We start from the raw sequence: 23,171 nt of genomic DNA on the forward strand, positions 1-23,171 counted from the left end.
GTAAAACTTGACAAAACATATATAGGATCTATATACTGAAAACTACAAAATGCTCATGAAAAATCAAAAGACCTAAATTAATAGAGAGGTATGCCATGGTTCATGGATTGGAAGACAACATGGTAAAGTTATCAATTTAAATTGATCTGTAAGTTTAATGCAATTTCTATGAAAAAATCTCAGTTTTTTGTAGACATAAACAAGCTTATTTTTAAATTTACATATTCATATATACTTTTAAATTTATATTAAAAGCAATAAAAAAGGGCAAAGGCCTCTAATATAGCTAATACAATCTTGAAAAAGAGGAATAAAGTGGAAGGACTCATTACCTGATATTAGGGCTTGCTTTTATATAGCTTAAGTAATCAAGCCAGGGTAGTACTGCAGAGGAAAAGATGTGTGGATCAATGCAACTGAATAGGACAACCCATAAACAGACCCACACAAATCAGCCCAACTGAATTTTGATAAAGGTACAAAAGGAACTCAATGGAGAAAATTTCTTTGAACAAATGATGCTGGAGCAGCTGGACATTTTTTAGAGAAAAAACCCAAGAAACAAATAAAAAAAAAAAAAACCTTTGACCTAAACCTCACGTTTAATGTAACAATTAGCTCAAAATGGATCACAGATGTAAAGGCTGGCCCAGCACAGTGGCTTACACCTGTAATCCCAGCACTTTGGAAGGCTGAGGTAGGAGGACTGCTTGAGTATAGGAGTTCGAGACCAGTCTGGGCAACATAATGAGACCTCATTTCAAAAAAAAAAAAAAGGAAAACCTTTTCTCTGCAAAAGACCCTGTTAAGAGAATAAAGTTAAAAAGATAAAGAGACAAACTACAGACTGGGAGAAGATATTTGCAAAGTACCTACGCAACAATGGACTATTATCTAAAACCCTCAAGGCTTGACAGTAAAAATCAGTTCAATTAGAAAATGGGCAAAACACATGAACAGACATTTCAATGAAGATGATTAAACACTGCAAATAAACACAACAAAAGATGTCCAATTTCATTAGCCATTAGGGAAGTGAAAAGTAAAAGCACAATGAGATATCAAGGAATATCTACTAAAATATCTAAAATAAAAAGTACTGAAAACACTAAATTTTGATGATACAGAAAAACTAGATCACTCATACATTGCTAGTGGGAAAATGATATGGCCACTCTGAAACACACTTTTCAGCATTTGTTCCCAGTGAAATGAAAACTTATATTCACATAAAAACCTGTACACAAATATTCATAGCAGCTTTGTTCATAATAGCTCAAAACTGCAAACAATGCAGATGTCCTTCAACAGATTAATGGCTAAACAAATTGTGGTACAACTCTAACATGGAATACAACTCGGCAATAAAAAGCAACAAAACTATTGACACAAGCAGCGACCAGGATGAATTTCAAAGAAATTTTGCTGAATGAAAAAAAGCCAATCCCAAAAGGTTACACAATGTATTGAGTGCTTCTATGTAACATTTCTAGAATGACACAACTACAGAAATGGACAGTAGATCAGTGGCTGCCAGGGGTGATGTGACAGCTGGGAGAGGGGGGCGACAGAAGGAAGATGGCTATGGTGAAGAAAGGGCAACATGGAGCCAGGTGTGGTTGGAACATGCCTGCAATCCCAGCTACTTTCAGGAGGCTGAGGTGGGAGGATCACTTGAGCCCAGGGGTTTGAGGCTGTAGTGTGCTATGACTGTTCCTGTGAATAGCCACTGCACTTCAGCCTAGGCAACATAGTATGACTCCCAATCTCAAAAAAAAAAAAAAAAAAAAGGCGTCATGAGGGATCTTTGCAGTGACAGCCTATTTGATATCATGATTGTGGTGGTAGATATACAAACCTATGCATGATAAAACTGAATAGAACTAAATGTGTGTGTACACATACATGCATAGCACAAGTAAAATTGGGGAACTCTGAATAAGCTTGGTGGACTGTATCAATGACAGTATCCTGGTTGTGATATTATACTATAGTTCTACAAGATGCATTAACATTGGGGGAAACTGGGTAAAGTGTACACAGGATCTCTATTTCTTACAACTGCATATAAAACTATAATAATCTCAAAAAGTTAAAAAAATCAACAGAGACCACCCTACTCATGACCCAGATGTTGGAAATAATAGACAATGATTTAAAAGCAGCTTTTATAACTATGTACAGTGATGTAAAGGAAAATATGCTTGAAATGAGTAAAAAGAAGAATCTCAGCCAAAAACAGAAAAAAGAACCAAAGTGCAATTCTAGATATAGGAAATATCTAAACCCCATAATCTCACTGGATAGGCTTCAAAGCAGAATGAAGATAACAGGGAAAATATCAGTGAAGTTGGAGGCAGATAAATAAATAGGAATCAATATTCAAAAGAACACAAAAAAAAAGATTGCAAAAAGGTGAACATAGCCTTAGGGACCTGTGGGACAATATCAAAAGGTCTAAAATGAGTCCCTGAATTGCCAGACAGAAAGGAAAGAACAGAGCAGAAAAAATATTTGAAGGAATAATGGCCAAAATTTCCCAAACCTGGTGAAAGGCATGTTTGCAGATTCAAGAAGCTCTGCAGACACCAAACAGCATTAATATAAAGAAAACCACACCTGGAAATATCAAATGGTTGACAACCAAAGACAAAGAGAAAATGCTGAGAGCAGCCAGGAAAAACTGCCACAAGGCATACACCAGAGCAACTCAAATTGTCACTGACTTCTCAACAGAACAATGGAGGGGACGGCAAGAGAGTAAAATCTTTAACAGAAGGAAAAAAAAAAACCTATCAACCCAAAATTCTATATAACCTGCAAAAAAAATCCTTCAAGAAGGAAGGTGAAACAGACATTTTCATATATAACTAGAATTGAAGGAAAATGACAACAAATGGAAATTTGGATCTTCCGGAAGAAATAACACTCAAATGGTATATGTCAGAGCAATTCTAAAAGACTATTTTTTCCTTTTAATCGCAAAATACATAGGACTCTTTAAAGGACTGTTTAAAGCAAAACCTATTTAAAATACTGTATTGTGGGACTATAACATGTATGGGGGTATGTGTACACACATACATAAATGACAACTGTAGCATAAAGCAGAGGTCAGCAAACTTTTTTTATAAAGGCCCAGATAGTAAATATTGTAGGCTTTGTGGAATACTCTACCATTGTAGTGCAAAAGCAGCCATAGGGAATACATAGATGAATGAGTATGGCTGTGTTCCAATGAAACTTTATTTACAAAACAGGCAGCAGGCCTGTGGGCTATCGTTTACTGACTCCTGGTATAAAGCATAGGGGAAGCAAATGAACCTACTCAGATGCAAAAATTCTACATTTAATGCAATGTAATACAATATTAACTCTGGAAAGACTGTGAAAAGTTAAGGACATATATTGTATTCTGTATACAAACACACCCCCTCCCCCAAAAAAGTAAAGAGATTTTTGCTTTAAAAGGCTAATGGATAAATGGAATTCTAAAAATATTGAATTAATACCAAAAGCCAAGAAAGGAAGAACAAGATACATGTCATAACAATTAAAAGAACAATACATGAAAATGACACTCATCATAACTGGATAAACAACTACTAACAGATTTGAAATACATAGAGTTTAAAAGCTGACAAAACTAAAGAGAAAAATAATCCACAATCATAGCTGGAGACTTTAATGCCCCCATTTTAATGTCAGATGTGATAACTTGTATTTTTCAAATAATATATCTATTTCATCTTAGTTGTCAAATTTGTTGGTATAAAGTTCTTCATAATATTCTCTTGTTACCCTTTATTACCCTTTTACTATAGTGATAAACCCTACATTTATTCCTGATATTGGCAGTTTGTGTTCATTTAAGTGGCTTATTTAGGGATCTATTAATTCCCAAATATAAGAGGATTTTCTGTGTGTTTTTACTTTCTGATTTCTTTGAACTCCACTGTAATCAGAACATACTTGGTATGATTTTAATTACTAATATTTCAAAGTTAGACTTGATTTATGGCCCAGCTTAGTCTATTTTGATGAATATATCATGTATATGTGAAAGAATTTATATTCTGCAATTATTGGGTGTTGTGTTCTGTACATATCAAATAGTTCAATATGGGGTAATGTTGATCAGGCTTTCTGTGTCTGTTTTTTTCTTTTCTTTGTTTTTTTTTTTTGGTTCTATCAAATGAATAGCTCTATATCTAGCAAAGAAAACGTGTTGTTAAAAAAAACACCGTATAAAGAAAACTCCAGACCTTCAAACACTCGAGGAAGAAATAACCATCTGAAAGTCTACTAAAAAACCAAGTACTTCCCAACTGGTTTTATGATGTGTAAAACTCAATACCAAAATATGACAAAAACATTACAAAAAATGAAAATTTTATATCAATATCCCCCCAAAAGAGATTTTAAAAATTCTTAATCGTATCTAGCAATATATAAAAAGATGGATATGGCATGAGCAAGTAGAACTGATGCCATGAGTTCAATGTTAAACTTAACATTTGAAAATTAAAGCAATATACTAGAATAAAGAAGAAAAACCATATAACTTAAACAGAAATGGAAAAAACATTCGATAAACATCAACTCCAATTAATGATAGAAAAGAAATCTCATCCAACTAGGAATGAAAGGGAGCTTCCTCAATCTGGAAAAGAAATTTATGAAAAACCCATAGCTGACATATTTAATGGTGAAAAAGTGAACACTTTCCACTCCACTGAAGACTGGGTTCCTTGTGTTTTCCCCTATCTCACCACTTCTACTCAGCAGCATACTTGAGGTCCTAGCCATATACGATAAGAACAAGAAATAACAGGCACAAGGAAGGGGGAAAAAATATAGAACTCTCTTTGCAGATAAAATGACTACTTATGTAGGAACACCTATGGTACTAATTGTACTAAGTGAATTTTACCAAGGTCACAGGTTATAATAAGACTAATATACCAAAAATATATTTTTATAGATTGGCACCAACTTGTAGAAAAATGAAAACTTGGGAATCTCCATTTATAATAACATCATAAAATAGGAATAAACTTAACAGAAGTTAAAGTCTCCATACTGAAAACTATAAAACATCGCTGAAAGAAATTAAAGAAGACCTACATAGAGATATTCTATGTTCATGGAATGGACTGCTCAGTGTTGCTTACTGTCCCTATATTGATCTGTAGAGTCAATCTAATCCCAATCTTAGTCAAATCTAGGCTTTTTTTTTTTTTTGTAGAAACGAATAAGCTGATTCTAACATATATGGAAATACAAAGGACATAAAATACCCAAATAAACCTGAAAAAGAAAACTAAAACTGTAGTCTTAACACTAACTTCAAAAGTTACTATACAGCTACCGTATTCAAGACAGAGTAGGTTCGTTCTCTTGGCCAGAGCAGCAGCAGCAACAACAACAAAAGAAAAAAAGGAGGAAAGGTATTATCCAAAAATCGACAAGTAGATAATGGAACAGAACATGGAGTCCAGAAATAGACCCACAAAAATATGATCATTTGATAATATTTTTTATAAGGGTGATAAAGCCTTTGGGGAAAAGTAAAGTCTGTTCAACAAATAGTGCTGGAACAGGTAGATATCTACGTGGAAAAACCCTAACCACTACCTCACAGCATAAATCACTATAATACTTTTGGAAAACTATATTAGAGATTATCTTGGTACCTTAGGGAAAACAAAGGTTTCTCTAGGTGGGATACAAAAAAACCACCATGAAAGAAAAAGTGCTGAATATTATTAGTCATCAGCAAAATACAAATTAAAAATCACAATGTGATCCCACTATAAACCTACCAAATGGCTAAAAATCAAAGGACTATCAACACAAAATGTTGAGAAGGATATGGAACAAATGCAACTCTGATACAGGTTGAGTGTCCCTTACCTGAAATGCGTGGAACCAGCAGTGATTGAGACCTCAGGTTTTTTCAGATTTGGAGATATTTCCATTATATTTACTCAATGAGCATCCCAAATCCAGAAATCTGAAATCTGAGATGCTCCAATGAGCATTGCCTTTGAGCATCATGCTGGTGCTCAGAAAGTTTTGGATTCTGGAGCATTTCAAACTTTTTTTTTTTTTTTTTTTTTTTGAGACAGAGTCTCACTTTGTTGCCCGGGCTAGAGTGAGTGCCGTGGCATCAGCCTAGCTCACAGCAACCTCAGACTCCTGGGCTTAAGCGATCCTACTGCCTCAGCCTCCCGAGTAGCTGGGACTACAGGCATGAGCCACCATGCCCGGCTAATTTTTTTTGTATATATATTTTTAGTTGGCCAGATAATTTCTTTCTATTTTTAGTAGAGACGGGGTCTCGCTCTTGCTCAGGCTGGTCTCGAACTCCTGACCTTGAGCGATCCACCCGCCTCGGCCTCCCAGAGCTAGGATTACAGGCGTGAGCCACCGCGCCCGGCCCCACAAACTTTTGCATATAGGATGCTCAACCTGTATATTGTTGGTGGGAGTGTAAAGTGGTAATAATCCCTTTGGAAAAATGCCTAGCAGTTTTGTAAGAACCTAAATATACATTTATTCTATAACACAGCAATTGTACTCCTAGATATATACCCAAAAGAAATGAAAATGTCCATAAAAACACCTGTATATTTTTAGCAGCCTTATTCATAATAACTAAAATGGAAAACAGCCCAGGGGTCTATCAATAAGAAAATGAATAAACTGTGGTATACTCAGGAATACTGCTCAGCAAAGCAGAATGAACTACTGATATACACTACAACCCAGATGAATCTCCAAACATTACATTGAGAGAAACCCTTAAATAAACTAGTACATACTGTATGACACCATTTGTATAAAGTTCCGGAACAAGCAAAACTAATGTACAGTGGGTGAAATAATCAGAACAGTGGTTAACAATGGAGTTAGGGTAACGATTTATTGAGAAGGGACACCGGAAACTTCCTGGGATAATCAGGGTCTTTACTGGATAAGGTTTAGATTGTATAGGTGTATGCTTTTATCAGAATTCAAGGACCTATACAGTTAATATCTACCAATTTCATTGTATTAATGTTACCTTTATACTAAAATGTTAATTGTATAAATGAACGTTAATGGTAGATCTGGGAGGTACGTATACTGTTCACTGTAAAATTTATTCAGCTTTTCTTAATGCTGCAAAAAAAAACCCAACTTTTAGAATGAAAAATACACTGAAATTTAAAAGTAATACAAGTTCCTTATAGGGAACTTATAATATGCATAAAAATATTTTGAGGAAGTAGATAAATAACAATCTTATCAGAGGCAACCACTATTGGTATTGTGGCATATTTCCTTGTAGTTAGTTTTTTTGGTTTGTTTTTAAGCATTCTTTCTTTCTTTTTCTACATAGTTTATTGTGATGTTACCAACATCAAGTAAAATATTCATTTTCATCATTTGCTTCTGTTCATCTGTTTTCTTGAACAAGTCTTTACTTCTTCCAAAACTTGAGGTGAAGAAGTATTTTTAAAAACCACAGCTAAAGGACATTGATCTGCATCTACCTCTACGCTCATTACATGCAGTGGTGGTCCTAGTTTTTTCACAGCTATCTTCTTTTGTTTTTGTTTTTTTGAGACAAGGTTTCATTCTGTCGCCCTGGCTAGAGTGCAGTGGCCTCATGATAGCTCACTGCAACCTCAAACTCCTCAAGCTATCTTCTTGCCTCCGCCTCCCAAGTAGCTGGGAACTACAGGTGAGTACCCCTAGGCCAGGCTAATTTTTCTATTTTTAATAGAGATGGGGTCTCACTCTTGCTCAGGCTGGTCTCAAACTCCTGGCCTCAAGCGATCCTCCCACCTCAGCCTCCCAGAGTGCTAGGACTGCAGGCGTGAGCCACCGCACCCAGCCCATAGCTATCTTTTAAGACAAACATTTGTCACAATGACCTTCATATACCTTCAAAACTCAGAGGCTTTGCTGCACCTCCCTCAAAGAGTTCAGCGACTGGCCTGCAGGCTCTGCCGGTACCCTGCCAGCATGACTGATGGCTTCTCTATACCTTACTCCCTCAGTGGCTGCATCTCGAGAAAAGCCATTTTTTTCTTTACAGAGTTAAGATCATACTGTTTATAAAATCAAGGGGTTTTTTTGACGTTGTTTAAGGTATTTTTCTCATGCCTTTAAAAAATCTTCATAAACACAATTTCTAATGGTTACATAATATTTCTTTACATGGATGTGCCGCTATACTATTGGTTATGTAGGTTGTTTTTCACTTTTCTAACTAAACTATTTTGAGAACATAAATTTCGCTTCACATTTCAGATAATTTCTATTAGGGGAAACTAAATGTCAACTGTTAGTACCCCAACTTCCCTAACCCAGAGTTCTTGATATTGATCTCTGTTCAGTTGGCTTAGGATTTATCAAATAATTTTTTCAGGAAGATATATATTTGAGTCCTTGCTTATGTATTTATTTCTCTTTACATATTAAAGTCTGGCTAAATATAAAATTCATGGGTGGCAAACTTTCCCCTCAATCATATAGGTGCTATTGCCAGTCTTTAGGTACTTAGAGCTGCAGGGAAGAAAAGACAGGTTTGGGTGTTTTTGTTTTTTGAGGTATGTTCTTCCTCTGGCTTAGATGTTTGTGGGATTTTTGTATGAGTTTTTCTTTCTTTATCCTTGTAATCTAAAAGCATGGCTAGGATATTTAGGTGTGTGTGGGGGGTCTCTTCACTGAGTTTGACTGAAGGTCAGTGAGCCCTTTTAATCTATATGTCAATGCTGACAAGCTAGATCAGAAAAGATTTCTTTGATCTTATATCTCATTATTTTGTTTGTTTCAATGATTCTCATTTGTTCTCTGAACATCTGTACTGTTAGGTTGGATTGCTAGTCTTTCTTCATTTAATAATAAGTATTTACTGAATACTTAATAAATATGCTGGGCAATGTGCTAGGTCCTCAGAATAGTGAAAGAAAACAATCAGTATAAAAGAATAGTTAAAAGCATGGGATCTGGAATCAAAATGTTTATACCTTAGGTAAGTAACTTTGGACAAACGGTTTAATTTCTCTAAGCCCAATTTTCCTCTTATGTAACAATGGGAATAATAATAAAATACTTCAAAGGGTCCTCAGAAGATTAAAAAGACTCATGTACTCAGCGCTTGGTAAATGGATGTTCAATAAACATTAGATATTGTTATATATAGAACTAACATTTAGAAGTTCTTCTACCTCTTTTGTCTTTGCATCTCTTCATTCTTTTCCATTGTATTATATTTTGGTTTCTCAAATATGTCTTATATATCATTGATTCAAGTTTCTTTTTGCAATGTCAATTTTGCAAACTCCATTGCTTTAGCTATTAATGTTCATTGAGAGTTCATATAAAAATGAAATGAGAATTCACATATAAACAATACACTATAGGTGATCAATAAATATTGGTTCTTGTCTAGAATGATCAGGAATTCCTGAAAGGGATGGATATGGTAGGGTTCTCTGTTTCCCTAACTCCTGCATTTTTTCCCACTGGGTAAATTTTTAAGACCTCACCTCTCTATAAATTGAGCTTTTTAATAAGTTATTTAGGTGCTCAAGGAGAGCTATTACTGAGTTACTAATTCCTAAACAGTATGCCCACTGTTTTATGATAAAGCCTTCACGTTTATGTTTTAGGCATTCTTTATATTAAATCCTGAACAACCCCCAAACAAAAGAAGCAAAGTCACAAGGGGAAGCCAAAACTTCCCCTTATTTCTATACCATCCGTTAGAAATCCTTCGTAGTAAGACATTTTTATGATTACATGTCATGCTCTGCTGACTCCTGATGGCCTTTCAGGCACGCTGGTGTCAGGAAGATTTTTCCTTGCCCACTGAAATCACACAATTCTGAATATGAGTATAGTAAGCCCTCCACATAACACATGCTTAAATTTACCACAGTGTCTAACAGGCATTTACCATGTATCAATGCAAAAGGTAAATAAAACTAAAGAAAGACCTTCGGATAAATGTTTCTCATTAGCCTCCTGGAATCAATTTCTGCTTTCTTTATATTCTAACATTTTAAAGGGTATATCTTTTTTTTTTGTTGTTGTTGTTGATAAAATGGCTGGAAATAAAGGGCACTTTGAAAGCTTTCAGAGGTACCTAGATTTTTTTATACCCTTCTCATATTTAACTTCCAAACTAAATATTCATATGTGTTCATTATTGTTTTTAAAAAACAGAATGAACTGAAAGGGGCTGAATGGAGGAGAATAATAGGAGACTAACATTCTACTAAAAACAAGCTGAGGTTCGATGTGTAGTTACATAAATGCATACAAGCATAGCTCTAATAATGAGGAGGTCAAGGATAGAATCTTACAAACCTGCACGAGATAATCAGCAATGTATTCTGTTTTCAAGCAGTACAGATTCTGGGCAGCAGCTTCTGCTATATTAATTCCTGAGTCATCTGGTTTCAGTTTATTAAAGTCGGCAAAAAGATGTGTGGCCTCTTTAAATAAAGGTACAGAATGGCCAGGTAGCACCTAATGAAAAAACAAGAGGTAACACAATGTACCAGTATTCCAAAGTAGTTCCACTGAAAACTATGTCCTTGAGGATTACCATCTCAAAAAATAGAGAAAATGAAGAACAATCATAGTAAACTTGGTTAGATAATTAATTATGTAAAAAATTCAGTAAATTAATTCAATACAAACCTTTGCTCCTCCTGACTGAAGAAGGCGTTTGAACCCTGCTTCTCGAGCATCATCAACATGTAAAATAACCTTCCACCCGCTAAATGCCCCCTACAAATAAAAAATAATCAGTGTTGAAATCATTTGGGAAATGACAAAGTAATACAGATAATACATGATTTTATCTGTAGATTTAGTTTTATAACTAATGAATTTTATAACCTTTACTTTTGCCATAGTGTAATTGTCTCTAGTCAGAATACTCTGAACACACAGCCATGGTATCTGGCACATAGTAGGCCATTAATAAATACTTGAGGAATGAAAAAAAACATTTAATGATTATGTAACATTAAAACAAAGCAGCCTGACTTATGTTTAGTCTTTTTTAGTATTCTTTTTCTTAAAATTAACCATGGGTACAGCTTAAAGCACAACTTCTTAGATTAGATGAAGCCTACAATATTTCTTTTGAAAATGTCTGCCAATTGGAAAAATAAAATATTTAAGTAGTAAATAAAAATTAACAGAAGGCAGTGGAATTACTCAAAATGAAAGGGAATCAAAGCTAACAAGGATTGGGAGATATCAGAGAACCTGGAATACAACATGAAAGATTATTTAACTCAGGGGTTCTTAACCTTTCTGTGAGCCATGGACCCCCTTTGGCAGTCTGGTCAAACCTATGGACCCCTTCTCTAAATGCATTTTTTAAAAATAACAGCTTTATTGATATGTAATTCTCACACCCATACCATATAGGTAATTTTTTTTAATGTTCCAAATAAAATTACATAGGAAACCATTTTATTGAAAGTTATCAAAATATTAAAAACAAATCTATGATATAATAATAGATATGTTTTATATTAATGCATTAAATCACAAAACCTAGTGGTGGGTCTAATAACTACTATAATTTTAAAGTACTAATGAACACAAATAGTATTTCAAGATACCTGCAATTATAACGCAAAACAAAAAACACCTGATTTCTGTTAATGCAAAGTTACAGGTACTGTTGATGGTGTTGTGATTTGTTGCCTAGATTGCCTAGACTTATAATTAAAGGAAATGCTAACTTTATTAACCACAATTAGAGGTTAATAAAAATAAAGATGTATTTTTCTCCCATCCAACATATACAGTCTTCCCAAATCTGATCTACAAATTCCTTTGGGAGAGTCTCAGAACCCAGGTTAAAAACCCCTGAAACGAGATGCTAAAAAGATTCTTTGGAAGAAATGCAGTATGGGCCACATTTCACATATATAAATTATTTGTAAAAGAGCCATCAACATCATATATAGATATATTAATGTTGAACACAATTAGAAGAATTAGGAAATAACATTAAGCTCAATATAGGATACCCAAATTAAAAGACAAGTAGAATTATTTATTCTTACTTGGTCGAGCAAATTCTCTTTAAAAAAAAAAAGAAAGAAACACAACTTGGAGTAGTAGTCACAATATGGAATGCCATTTATATTACCTATATAATTATGTATGTTAATACCTCAACAACACCTGATTCTTGTCTTTGCTGGATTTTTTTCCTCCATCTCATTGCTGCAAGTGCTAGTCTTCGTTGCTGTACACTGATTCCAGTCAAAACGTCAAGTATGGAACTATTTCCCCATTCATAGTCTTCTTCCTAGAGAATTTGTCCACCAAACTTTTGAGTTTCTACAACATGGGGAGCCACTGTGTTGCATACAGGTTTCTTTCCTCAAGGAACTCATAGTCTAATAATAGTTAAAGCTATACATTCAACTGTTATAAATACAGAAAGGATAAGCATCATTTTGTGAGTGTGAAGGGGAGATATAAATTTGGTTTCATATAAGAGTCAAGTATATCTGGTTTTTAATTAAAAATAAAAATACTGCATACATTTTGAAACAATGATAATTACATATTGGCAACTGATAATTCTTATGAGATTATCGAGTTTCACTTGCTTTAAGACTAACCTCACAGAAGGACACAGTCTCAGAGGAGGTATGATCCCTAAGGGACTATGACTGAAAACTTCTAAAACTACATAGTGGATACTACTGTGATGGTCAGTCAGGAACCAAAATATATCAAATAATTAGTTTCATATTTAATGGGCTAATAGTAAAGATAAAAGCTTATAATGAGATAATCTTGAAATTTTCTAATGTTAAGAGAATGTTCTTTCAATTAAACCACTAACATTAAAATTAATTTTAAAAGTGAATAAAACTGAATGTTTCTGTGATTTCTAATATTTTTTTGCTTTGTTATTGAAAACCTTATAAAGTTGGTATAATCTGGTCACATTTGGTTACTTTAATTATATGAGCAGTCAGTGGATGTGTTGAAATCTCTTAAAACATTTACTTAAAAAAAAAATCTCCACAATTGTGAATACACACCTGCACGAAGCGGCCAGCAGTCCTGCATGCTTCAAGATAGGAGCGATGAAGCACCCACTTCCCAGCTGCCACGGAGGCTAAATACTTCTCATTCCGAAGAGGATGTCCCACAACAATGTGTGTGCAGTTGGGATCAAAACTCTGCTTTTCTATCACTAATCCACCTTAAGTAGAGAAAAATTGCTTGTATGTTATTGGCTCTTCTTTCTAGGAAAAATATAAGCTCAGTGGTGCACAGAAATTATTTGCAAATAAAATGTACTAAGCTATAAAAACCAAAAAACCTTGACTGACAATTATTTCACATATAAAATAATGTTTATTATGAAAATTTTATTTTTTTTTTGAGACAGGGTCATGCTCTGTTGCCCTGGCTAGAGTGCAGTGGTGAGATCATAGCTCACTGCAGCTTCAAACTCCTTCATGCTCCTGCCTCAGCCTCCTGAGTAGCTGGGACTACTGGGGTGCACCACTGTGCCTGGCTAATTGTTTTTATTTTTTGTAGAGATGGGGGTCTCACTTTGCTTCCCAGGCTGGTCCTGAACTCCTGGCCTTCAGTATCCTCCCACTTCAGCCTCTCAGAGTGCTGGGAATATAGGTGTAAGCCAGCACACCTGGCCTCTTAAATCTCTCTTAATACCTTAGTGATTTTCAAGCACTGAAGATAGTAACCAGGAAGCTGGAAGTAAAATGGGGGCATGTGCAGAAGAAAATTTTTTGTGAGTGGAAATATGGTCAGCAGACCAACACAGAAGCTTGGGAGGAAAACATACAGATAAATAAGAGATGAAGCAGCAGGTGGGGAGCAGCAATAACTGAACCTCTACTTGGATATACATGTAAAGTAGGGCTATTGATTTATAGTTTAGAGGCTAATCTGACTACTGGTTAGGCAGAGTTGTATCAAGGACTTCCTAAGATGTTTCTTTTTTTTTTGAGACAGAGTCTCACTCTGTTGCCCAGGCTAGAGTGCCGTGGCGTCAGCCTGCTCACAGCAACCTCAAACTCTTGGGCTCAAGCGATCCTCCTGCCTCAGCCTCCCGAGTAGCTGGGACTACAGGCATGTGCCACCATGCCCGGCTAATTTTTTTATATATATTTTTAGTTGTCTGGTTAATTTCTTTCTATTTTTTAATAGAGACGGGGTCTCACTCTTGCTCAGGCTGGTCTTGAACTCCTGACCTCGAGCGATCCTCCCGCCTCGGCCTCCCAGAGTGCTAGGATTACAGGCATGAGCCACCGCGCCCGGCCTTCCTACGATGTTAACAAAACATTTGAACTCTACTCATGATTTACAGATGATTCTAATAGCAGCAACATTTTTTGAGCATTTACTATATCCCAGGAACTATTATAAGTGCTCCAGATTACTAACTCATTTAATCCTCACAACACAATGAAAGTTACTGTTATTATCTGCATTTGCACATGAGGCAATAGAGTAACTTACTCAAGATCACAAAGTGACAAAAGAACAAGGTATAATTTCATACTAATATCAACTTCCAATTCCACATAGCAAATTTACTCTGTGACCCAGACAACACAATAGACTGATTTATTTATGTATCAGTCAGCCACTGTTGCATCATTTATAAAATAAAGTGCTGGACACAATATCTGCTATAACGTCTCTTTGCATTCTAATACCAGAAAACCTCTAGAGTCACAGACTCCCAGTGCCAACACAATCTGTACTCATCTGCCTCTGCTCCCTGCCCTCTTCTAGATAATTCTCTGCTAATTACTAGTACTCTTGCCCCAAGTTTGCAGAGATGGAAAAATCTATAGGAGCTAGACACTTGAAGACTTTGATTTTGGTGAGCAAAACTTAGCAATTCTGACTTATAACCCCAGCTAATTTGTCAGGCAACTGAGAAACAAAGTGTGCCATATGAGTAAAGTTTCCAAAAAGAAACAGTTTTTTAAGTATACAACTATATTTGACAGAAATCTTTTTTAAAAAAGTTATAGTTCTTCACATTCTTTAAAAAATAGTACTAAATAACATTTGATGTTTTCTTGATGACTTGGGGCCACTATTAAAAACAACCATTATTTCTTAATGTTTTTTCTCTCTGTGTTAACTTGTCAGATTAAATTCTCTTAATATAATTTTCCTAACTCTATAGAGCTGCTTTGTCCAATACAGTAGCCATCAGACACACGTGGCTATCAGACACCTGAAGTGTGCCAGGCACAGTGGTGTGCACTCGTAGCCCCAGCTACTTGAGAGGCTGAGGCAAGAGCATTGCTTGAGCCCAGGAGTTTGATGCTGCACTGAGATACGATTGCACCACTGCACTCCACCTGGGCAACAGAGTGAGACCCCCCCATCTTTAAAAAAAACAAACAACAACTGAAGCACAGCTGGTCCAAACTGAGATGTGCTATGAGTGTAAAATGTATGCCAGATTTCAAAGACTTACTACAAAAAAACATATCTCACTGATATTTTATGCTGATCACATATTTAATTTTGCATATAACAGGTTAAGTAAAATATATATTTAAAGTTAATTTCAGGCCAGGCAAGTTGGCTAACACCTGTAATCCTACTGCTCTGGGAGGCCGAGGTGGGAGGATTGCTTGAGATCAGGAGTTTGAGACCAGCCTGAGCAAGAGCGAGACCCCACCTCTACTAAAAATAGAAAAAATTAGCCCGGCGTGGTGGCACATGCCTGTAGTCCCAACTACTTGGGAGGCTGAGGCAAGAAGATTGCTTGAACACAGAAGTTTGAGGTTGCTGTGAGCTAGGCTGATGCCACGGCACTCTAGCCCGGGCAACAGAGCAAGACTCTGTCTCAAAAAATAAGAAAACAATAAAGTTAATTTCACTTGTTTCTTTTTACTTTTTAAAATGTGGCCACTAGAAAATTTAAACGATATGTGGCTCATTCTATCTCTATTGGACAGTGCTGCTACAGCACACCAGGTTACTCTTCTAGAATGATGCCAGGTGAACAGCTGGACAATTAGTGGAAAAAGAAGAATGTTACGTACCAAGGAGCTCCTCCCTAGATATTACTATCAAATTCATTAAAATGCGGTTTCATCTATATTCTAAGTTTATAATTTCACTGATTTTTGTCCAAAGTTTCATCAATGAACAAATGCTCAAAGCAGCATGGAAGACTTTTAAACATTAACTGTTGGTTTCAATTTTAATCTTTAAATCCCATGACCCAGTGACTTTAGATTTAGATCAGAGCCTTATAAAATCAAAGCTTCAATGCTGACTCAATTGTATAGCCTTAGAAAAGTTACCCATATTCTTTTTCTCAATTTCTAGACCTTAGAAATATCAATATTGACTCTATTTGACTTCTAAATAAGGTTAAATATATGGGACAGTTTTGATTTAAATAAAATATTAGTACCTAGTTTTTCAATCAGATGATAATAATCGATACGTTCTTGAGGATTCAGAGATGACAACTGAAATATGTACTGTTTTTTAAATTCTTCATGAGTCTCCTCTGTTGTTATAATCTGGAATGAAAGAGCTTTATTAGAAAAAATTAACATTAAAATTATCAGGTACACAGTTCTTTTAGAGTGACATTTTATTCAGTCTTCTAAGTTATCAAATATACAAATAATATAATGCAAAGAAATATAATTTCCAACATTTGATGAACCCATAATAGGAACATCAACAAATTTTTTAATTCCATGTCAGACGGGTAATATGCTGACATCCTAACAAGGATTAAGGGAGGCACATCTCACGGATGCGCGTGAAACCCAATCGTCATGCTTATGAAATACAAAAGGATCAACACATTTCTCATACAGCATAACAGTAACATCCAAAAGCCGTATCAGCATACCAAAGATCAACAAACCTTCTCTCTGGGGTGTGGAGCCACAGGTGGGTTGGCGAGAGGGAAGGCAATGCTGGGGGCCTGAGGCGTAGGGATAAGGTGGCTGTCTTTTACTGGCACTTCCAGTTCTTCAGAGATTGGGTGTTCGGGGGCTTCAGTCACACCTATGTTTCCAGGGTCACAGACAGCTGAGGACAATAAAATGCAGTGTGATATTATCCAAATACACCAAGAATAAAGTCTAGGAAATACTCTCATCTGCCTTAGCCAAGATGAAGTTGAACACAGACTCTGGAATGTAAAAAGTACAACCACAAAAGTATCCTGTTTCTAGAGCTTATAAATAAATGCAATGAATTAGCTTTAAAAGGGCAAATATGTTATCTGTGGGCTTTCCCCAACTCTCTCCTTAAATACCAAGCTTTAATCAGTAAAGTGTAACCCAAGTTTGTAAAATGCTAGCAATTCTACACTTGGAGAAAATTAGAATCAGAGATAAAAGATAAGACATACAAAGCATTCTGTTCTCAACATAAAGCTCAAGGAAGAAAAAAATAGAATTCAATAAGAAATTCATGTAATCTAAAGAACAAATGTAGGTATGTGCTGGGCAGAATTCAGAAAACTTAAATGAAAATAAGGTGATAGGCAGAAAAACCAAGAATTAACTGCAGAAATACAAACAGGACTAGAATGAAAGAACGAACGATGGTGAAAACCATATCTGGAAAAAATGCCTATTTCTAAATTTCCAAATTTAAGAATCAAAATGTATTTTTCAATTTACTGATAAGTACCTCAATTTATAAATTATTTTTCTAACTGTTAAGTTTAATCCCAAATCAGAAATATTTAATAAGTTTCTCATTTGCATGTACAATTCAGAGTACCACAACATGCTTATCTATTTATTTTTAAGAGGTCATCATGTATTATACTCAATACAAACAAGTTAACAGATTTCTTTTTGTTACCCTGTTTGGCAATTTCCGAATCACATAAAGGCTCCTGGAAAGGAGAATCTTCCAATTTTTTAGCATCAACCTGAAGCTCAGAGTATTGTGTGGGACAGCTAGGCCACTGCAAGTTGCTTGCAAGCCTTGCTCTCTCCTCCCTTGCCGTAGGGTCATCCCAAATGATCTGTTCGTTTTGGGAGGGCTCTGTGTTGACATCAGGTACTGTTTGACGAGACTGCCTAAGGAATAAAAGTGACAATTTTAAATAAACAGCCATAATAAAATCTAAACTCATAAAATCTGTAAGACATATCATAAAGGGTGTGGTTCACCTTTATATGCCCGCCATCTAGAACAAAATAGGCACCTGAAAATATTTACAGAATAAATGAACCTAAGGAAATTTTTTCTTTTAAAAATGTTTCTCCCAGACACTTAGCTGTTTTAGCTAGAATATTAAATACATATTTTGACCAAATGTCTATACATTTAAAACTTCAAAGGGGAAAAGTTTAACCCTATCAAGAAATTTTTAAAAGTTCTAAAATAACTGCTATATTTAAAAATGAGATTTCTCTTACTTATATAGGATAGGGAAACATGGTCATGTTTAGAAAACCATGATTACTTTGCTTAACAGTAGTTGTATTTTTTTAACCACTTGAAATTATAAGCTCTACAATTATATGGAAAGCTTATTGTAAAGGCTGCCTATGAAGAAGGAACTTTTGGTAACCAAACTTTCCAGAGTCTAAGGTAGACCAGCCATATACTGAATTACAGTGAAGTGCATTTTATGGTGTAATTTTAACAATTCCTCTTGAGAAAAAATAGAATTCCTACTATTTTCTTTATATGTATGTGTCTATATATTATATATATATTTCATTCTTAAATTAATTTATAAAATCTGATAGTACCTCCAAAGGGTTCCTTTGCCTCAAAAACAAGGAAGATAGCCTTTTATTCTCAGAGTATATTTATTTTTTCTGACTTGACACAGGATTTAGGTTCTCTATAATGATAAAACATGATCTGAAGTATATTAACAAAAAGCAACTTTATTCAGCACTGAAATAAAGAACTGGCCTCATGTGACTCATAGCATAAGATAAATGCATAGTTCAATTAATCAACTGAAGATATAAGTCCATAATGTTCATTACACAATTACAGGTTTTTCTTCTATCAGGAAAAAGATGAAGATACGCTACTAAACTTAAAAGTCATATCACACTAAAAACTATAATCATCTTTCCTAGAAGGTCAATTTTTAAAAAAAGAATACAAAATGCATGCAAAATTCCAATAAGAAATAACCATTTAAAATTATATATATGTACTTACTGTTTAAAACTAATACCAAAGAACAGAGAGAATAGCCCACTGAATCCATTTGAAATGAGGCAAACTGGATCTTAAAATTAGTTCTCTCAGGGAAGGTATTAAACCGTTTTAATTACACCTTACTCTGAAGCAGGTATTTAGTATGAGACAGACCTCTGTGTCTACTGCTTGCCTCTGAGTAAGAATTCTAGAACTGCTTGGAGCAAGGGAGGGAAGGTGGAAAAGCTAGAAAGGAAAATCTAGTCAGCAGAGGGCCAAACCAATAGATAATATTAGAATATGATATTTATTGCTTGGGTTAAATAAAGCCCAGTCTTTCACTCGTCTTGATATTCTAAACTTTTGCCTTACTGCTAATGTAAAAAAAAAAAAAAAAAAAAGCTAAATTAGGCCTAACTCATAGAACCGAGTCAGCAGGTACCTAAAGAAGGAGCTACCTTTCGCAAGTCATCTGGTCTTTTTGCCATCAGTGACAGATACACACCTCAGTGCCTCTAAGACTCTGCTTCGTCCACTGCGAGCAGAGCGCGTGCTGTCAGGGGTTGAGGAAGCACTGTTACAACCACTTCTTGAAAGGGAAGTCCTCTGCCCTTGGGGTTTCACTATTGACGTTGCAGACATGATCTCCTGTAACTGCTTTTGAAAGTTCTCTCTCATCTCCAAGGTCTGTGTCAGAGCTTGAAACAAACATATCAATCAAGGTAAGAGTCTCTTTTTTATCATATCTTACATTAACTATTTTGTCTAGATCTGGCTGAACACACATTTATTGATTTGACATTTACTGAATACTTACTATCGGCTACAGTAAATGCACTATGGCTATGAATACTGCAGAACATAAAGGAGGCCCTTACTATAAGGACTGTATAGGAAATACTTAGGAAGCACTCCAAAGACACTGTATCTGTAGTGATTATCCCTTTTTACAGCTCCCTGCCTGCTTCTGACCCTCTCTCATGGCACGTTCTACACTCTGAGATGCATTACAGTCATTTGTGTATGTGTCTGACTTTCCCCAGTGGTTCTTCAAAACAGTTAGCCCTCTGTATCTGTGCATACAAGTTCTCTATCTGTGGATTCAACCAATTATGATGAAAAATATTTGAAAAAAAAAAAAAAAAAAAAAAAAGACCAGGCACAGTAACTTACACCTATAATCCCAGCACTTTGGGAGGCCAAGATGGGAGGATGGCTTGAGGCCAGGAATTCCAGACCAGCCTGGGCAACATAGTGAGACCCTGTCTCTACAAAAAAATAAAAAAAAAAAATTAGCTGGTCGTGGTGGTGTGCACCTATAGTCCCAGCTATTCAGGAGACAGAGGTATGATGACCACCTGAGTCCAGGAGTTCAAGGCTGCAGTGAACTATGATCATATCACTGTACTCTAGCCTAGGCAACAGAGCAAAACCCTGTCTTCCGCCCCCCCCCCCCCAAAAAACTAAAAAATAAAGTATATGGGAGGATGTGCATAGGTTCTATTCAAATCCTATGCCATTTTATATAAGGGAATTGAGCATCTGTGGATTTTGGTATCCAAAGTGGGTGCTGGAACCAATCCCCTGCAGTTACTAAGGGATGACTATATTTATCTTTGGTATAAAACAACATGTATAGTAGTCTACCATTTATGTATTTTTTTAAAAGTGGGGAAGGAACAAACATTTATGATTGTATACGCATAAATGGCTCTAGAAGAATAAACAAGATACTAATAGCATTGGGAGGCTGGAGAATAAGAGTCAGAGAAACTCTTCATACCTCCTTCTGAAACTTTATATTTTAATAATAACATATTCACATGGTTTTGTTGTACATATAATAAAACTTTCTAAAAATCATTGAAAAGAACTGCACCAAAGAACAATTTTTAAAAGATCATCAACTCCACTTACTTTTTTTGTTTTTTTATCATCTTTTTCCACCTACTTTTAATGGAATAAGTTATATCACACTAACTCTGTAAAACAACCAGTTCCATAAATCTCACAAGCCTCACACTTAAATCACTTAAAGCTTCACAAATTATCATTTAATGATCAGCCTGGAACTTTGAATCAATCCTCAATACATGTGTTGCTTGTTTTTAGCAACATAGAAAAGAATTTTATTTTTCCATCTGATAATAAAGGAAGCATTCTGTACGAAAGATATATATTTGTAAAAAATTTTTGTAATTTAAATATTTTACCTCCTTTACAGTCATTCCTTCCATTTCCATGTGGTGGTGCTGATTCTTTGTTATTGCTTGTTATGTTGCCTACATCGTTTTCTTCTAAAGGCAAATGGTCTGGCTATTGAGAGAGAAAAATGACAATTTCTCAAACCAAGCTACTGTGTAAGTTTTCATAGCAATATGTGATTACAAATTCAGCTTTGGAGGGGGTAAATGTATCATCTATATTACTTACCTCATCATCCTTTGTTGTAGAAGCAGCTGGGAGGAGTCGATTATTACAGAGTCTGGTGTCTTGCACCGCACTGATATCCAAGCTCATTTTGGGATTGTAAGTATGTGGATAAAGAGACTCAGGAAGATGTTTATACTCTTGGGCACACTGCAATATAATGGTGTGCTTTAAAACAACTGAAAAATCTTGATGAATAGAAGATGTCAAGAAGGATAAGGACAACCAATACATTATATTGTAAGATGGCAAAAGTTCACAAAATCAAAGTTTTAAAAAGTAGTTTACATTGAGAAATTCTCATGATACAAATGACAAACTGTCCTCACTTTTTAAATGTCATATCCACCAAAGTATACAATCTAATTCTATTTCTGTGCTTTTGCTAAGTTATCAATTATACTCCAGGGTATACCCAGAAAAAAAAGAAATGAAACACAGTTCTAAACTGTATTGGTATGTTAAATTAATTTTCCTCAAATCATTATAAGATTTCTATTCATATCATTTTTAATTAGTGAAAGGAGTTGGGAGAATCAGAAAGAACATCCATTAAGGATTTGTTAAGTATTTAAGTACTAAAGTGCTTAAGTTTTTGATGGCAAAGAAATCAGATGTACACAGTTAAACAAGATTATCAAACTTGTTTATGTACACTGAAACCCTGAATTTGTGCTCTGAAAAAATGTTTGTATACATTTTCAGTTAACAGAGAAGGAAAAGTATTGCTTACATCTAAAAGCCAGTGTTCTGAAACGATGTGTATTCCTCTTTCTTTTACAGATTTATACTCGCGGTTAGTGTCATTTGGCCGCCCTTGATAGATAAAATGAGTCACTGTTTCATCAAAACTCCACCTTTAACAACCAAATACAAATAAAGAATAACTAAGAGAAATATCCACATTAGTTTACGATGATCGTTCAGTATGAACAGAATATTCTGACCTTCAAAAAACTTTCAGAACCTAGGATAAGAACATTAAAATGACAGGCTTTACTTTTTTTGATTAATTTTTTGTAGAAAGAGGTTTAGAAAGATATTCTTTAAAATATTACATTCTTCTTTATATTTTTCTGAATTGTTTCAATTTTCTTTTATAATGAGTATCACTTTATATTAACAATAAAGGTACAGGCAGTCCCAGGATAGATACGTTCCTGAGAAATCTTTAGGTCAGATTTGTATGTAACTCAGATCCCTGATGAACAGCATATATACAGTAATAATAAAGATACTATAATGGCTCATATGTGGTAATAATAATACAGTGCAATACTGTAATAATACTCCTGTACTAAGAATAAGTTACAGAAAATATTGTGCTCTTTCTTTTATTTAATAATTCCTAAGCTAATAGGAATGTTATGCTTATTTTGATGTTCTAACCAAATCAATAAACTTTCCATCTCAATAATTAATCTGCTACACTTCTTAGTAATAACTGATGGTCTCATTGGAGCATTGCCTTTCACAAGTTCCATTCTCACTTTATCCTTTGTAATTGTTCCAATAGTCGAGTGCCCTGAAGCCTAACGCTTTCC

The 23,171-nt window shown here is 35.0% G+C and overlaps 1 protein-coding gene and 1 non-coding gene across 4 annotated transcripts in view; both read right to left on the bottom strand.

Moving 5' to 3' along the window:
* TOPBP1 (DNA topoisomerase II binding protein 1) overlaps window positions 1-23,171 on the bottom strand; it is a 72,775-nt gene that overhangs the window by 1,947 nt on the left and 47,657 nt on the right. For all 3 annotated transcript variants that reach the window (XM_045538946.1, XM_045538951.1, XM_045538950.1), the window contains 11 exons: window positions 22,361-22,484; window positions 21,631-21,777; window positions 21,411-21,513; window positions 19,703-19,895; window positions 17,890-18,110; window positions 16,937-17,103; window positions 16,469-16,580; window positions 13,089-13,252; window positions 12,203-12,340; window positions 10,705-10,794; window positions 10,369-10,530 (listed from right to left, as the gene is read on the bottom strand). In XM_045538946.1, coding sequence (XP_045394902.1) covers window positions 10,369-10,530; window positions 10,705-10,794; window positions 12,203-12,340; window positions 13,089-13,252; window positions 16,469-16,580; window positions 16,937-17,103; window positions 17,890-18,110; window positions 19,703-19,895; window positions 21,411-21,513; window positions 21,631-21,777; window positions 22,361-22,484 — 1,621 coding nt within the window. The remainder of the gene's footprint in view (window positions 1-10,368; window positions 10,531-10,704; window positions 10,795-12,202; window positions 12,341-13,088; window positions 13,253-16,468; window positions 16,581-16,936; window positions 17,104-17,889; window positions 18,111-19,702; window positions 19,896-21,410; window positions 21,514-21,630; window positions 21,778-22,360; window positions 22,485-23,171) is intronic.
* LOC123630930 lies at window positions 16,765-16,867 on the bottom strand. Its single transcript, XR_006732860.1, has one exon. It is a non-coding gene; the product is annotated as a small nucleolar RNA U13 (small nucleolar RNA).

Source organism: Lemur catta, chromosome 1 (genome assembly GCF_020740605.2).
Source record: "Lemur catta isolate mLemCat1 chromosome 1, mLemCat1.pri, whole genome shotgun sequence".
Lineage (NCBI taxonomy): Eukaryota > Metazoa > Chordata > Mammalia > Primates > Lemuridae > Lemur > Lemur catta.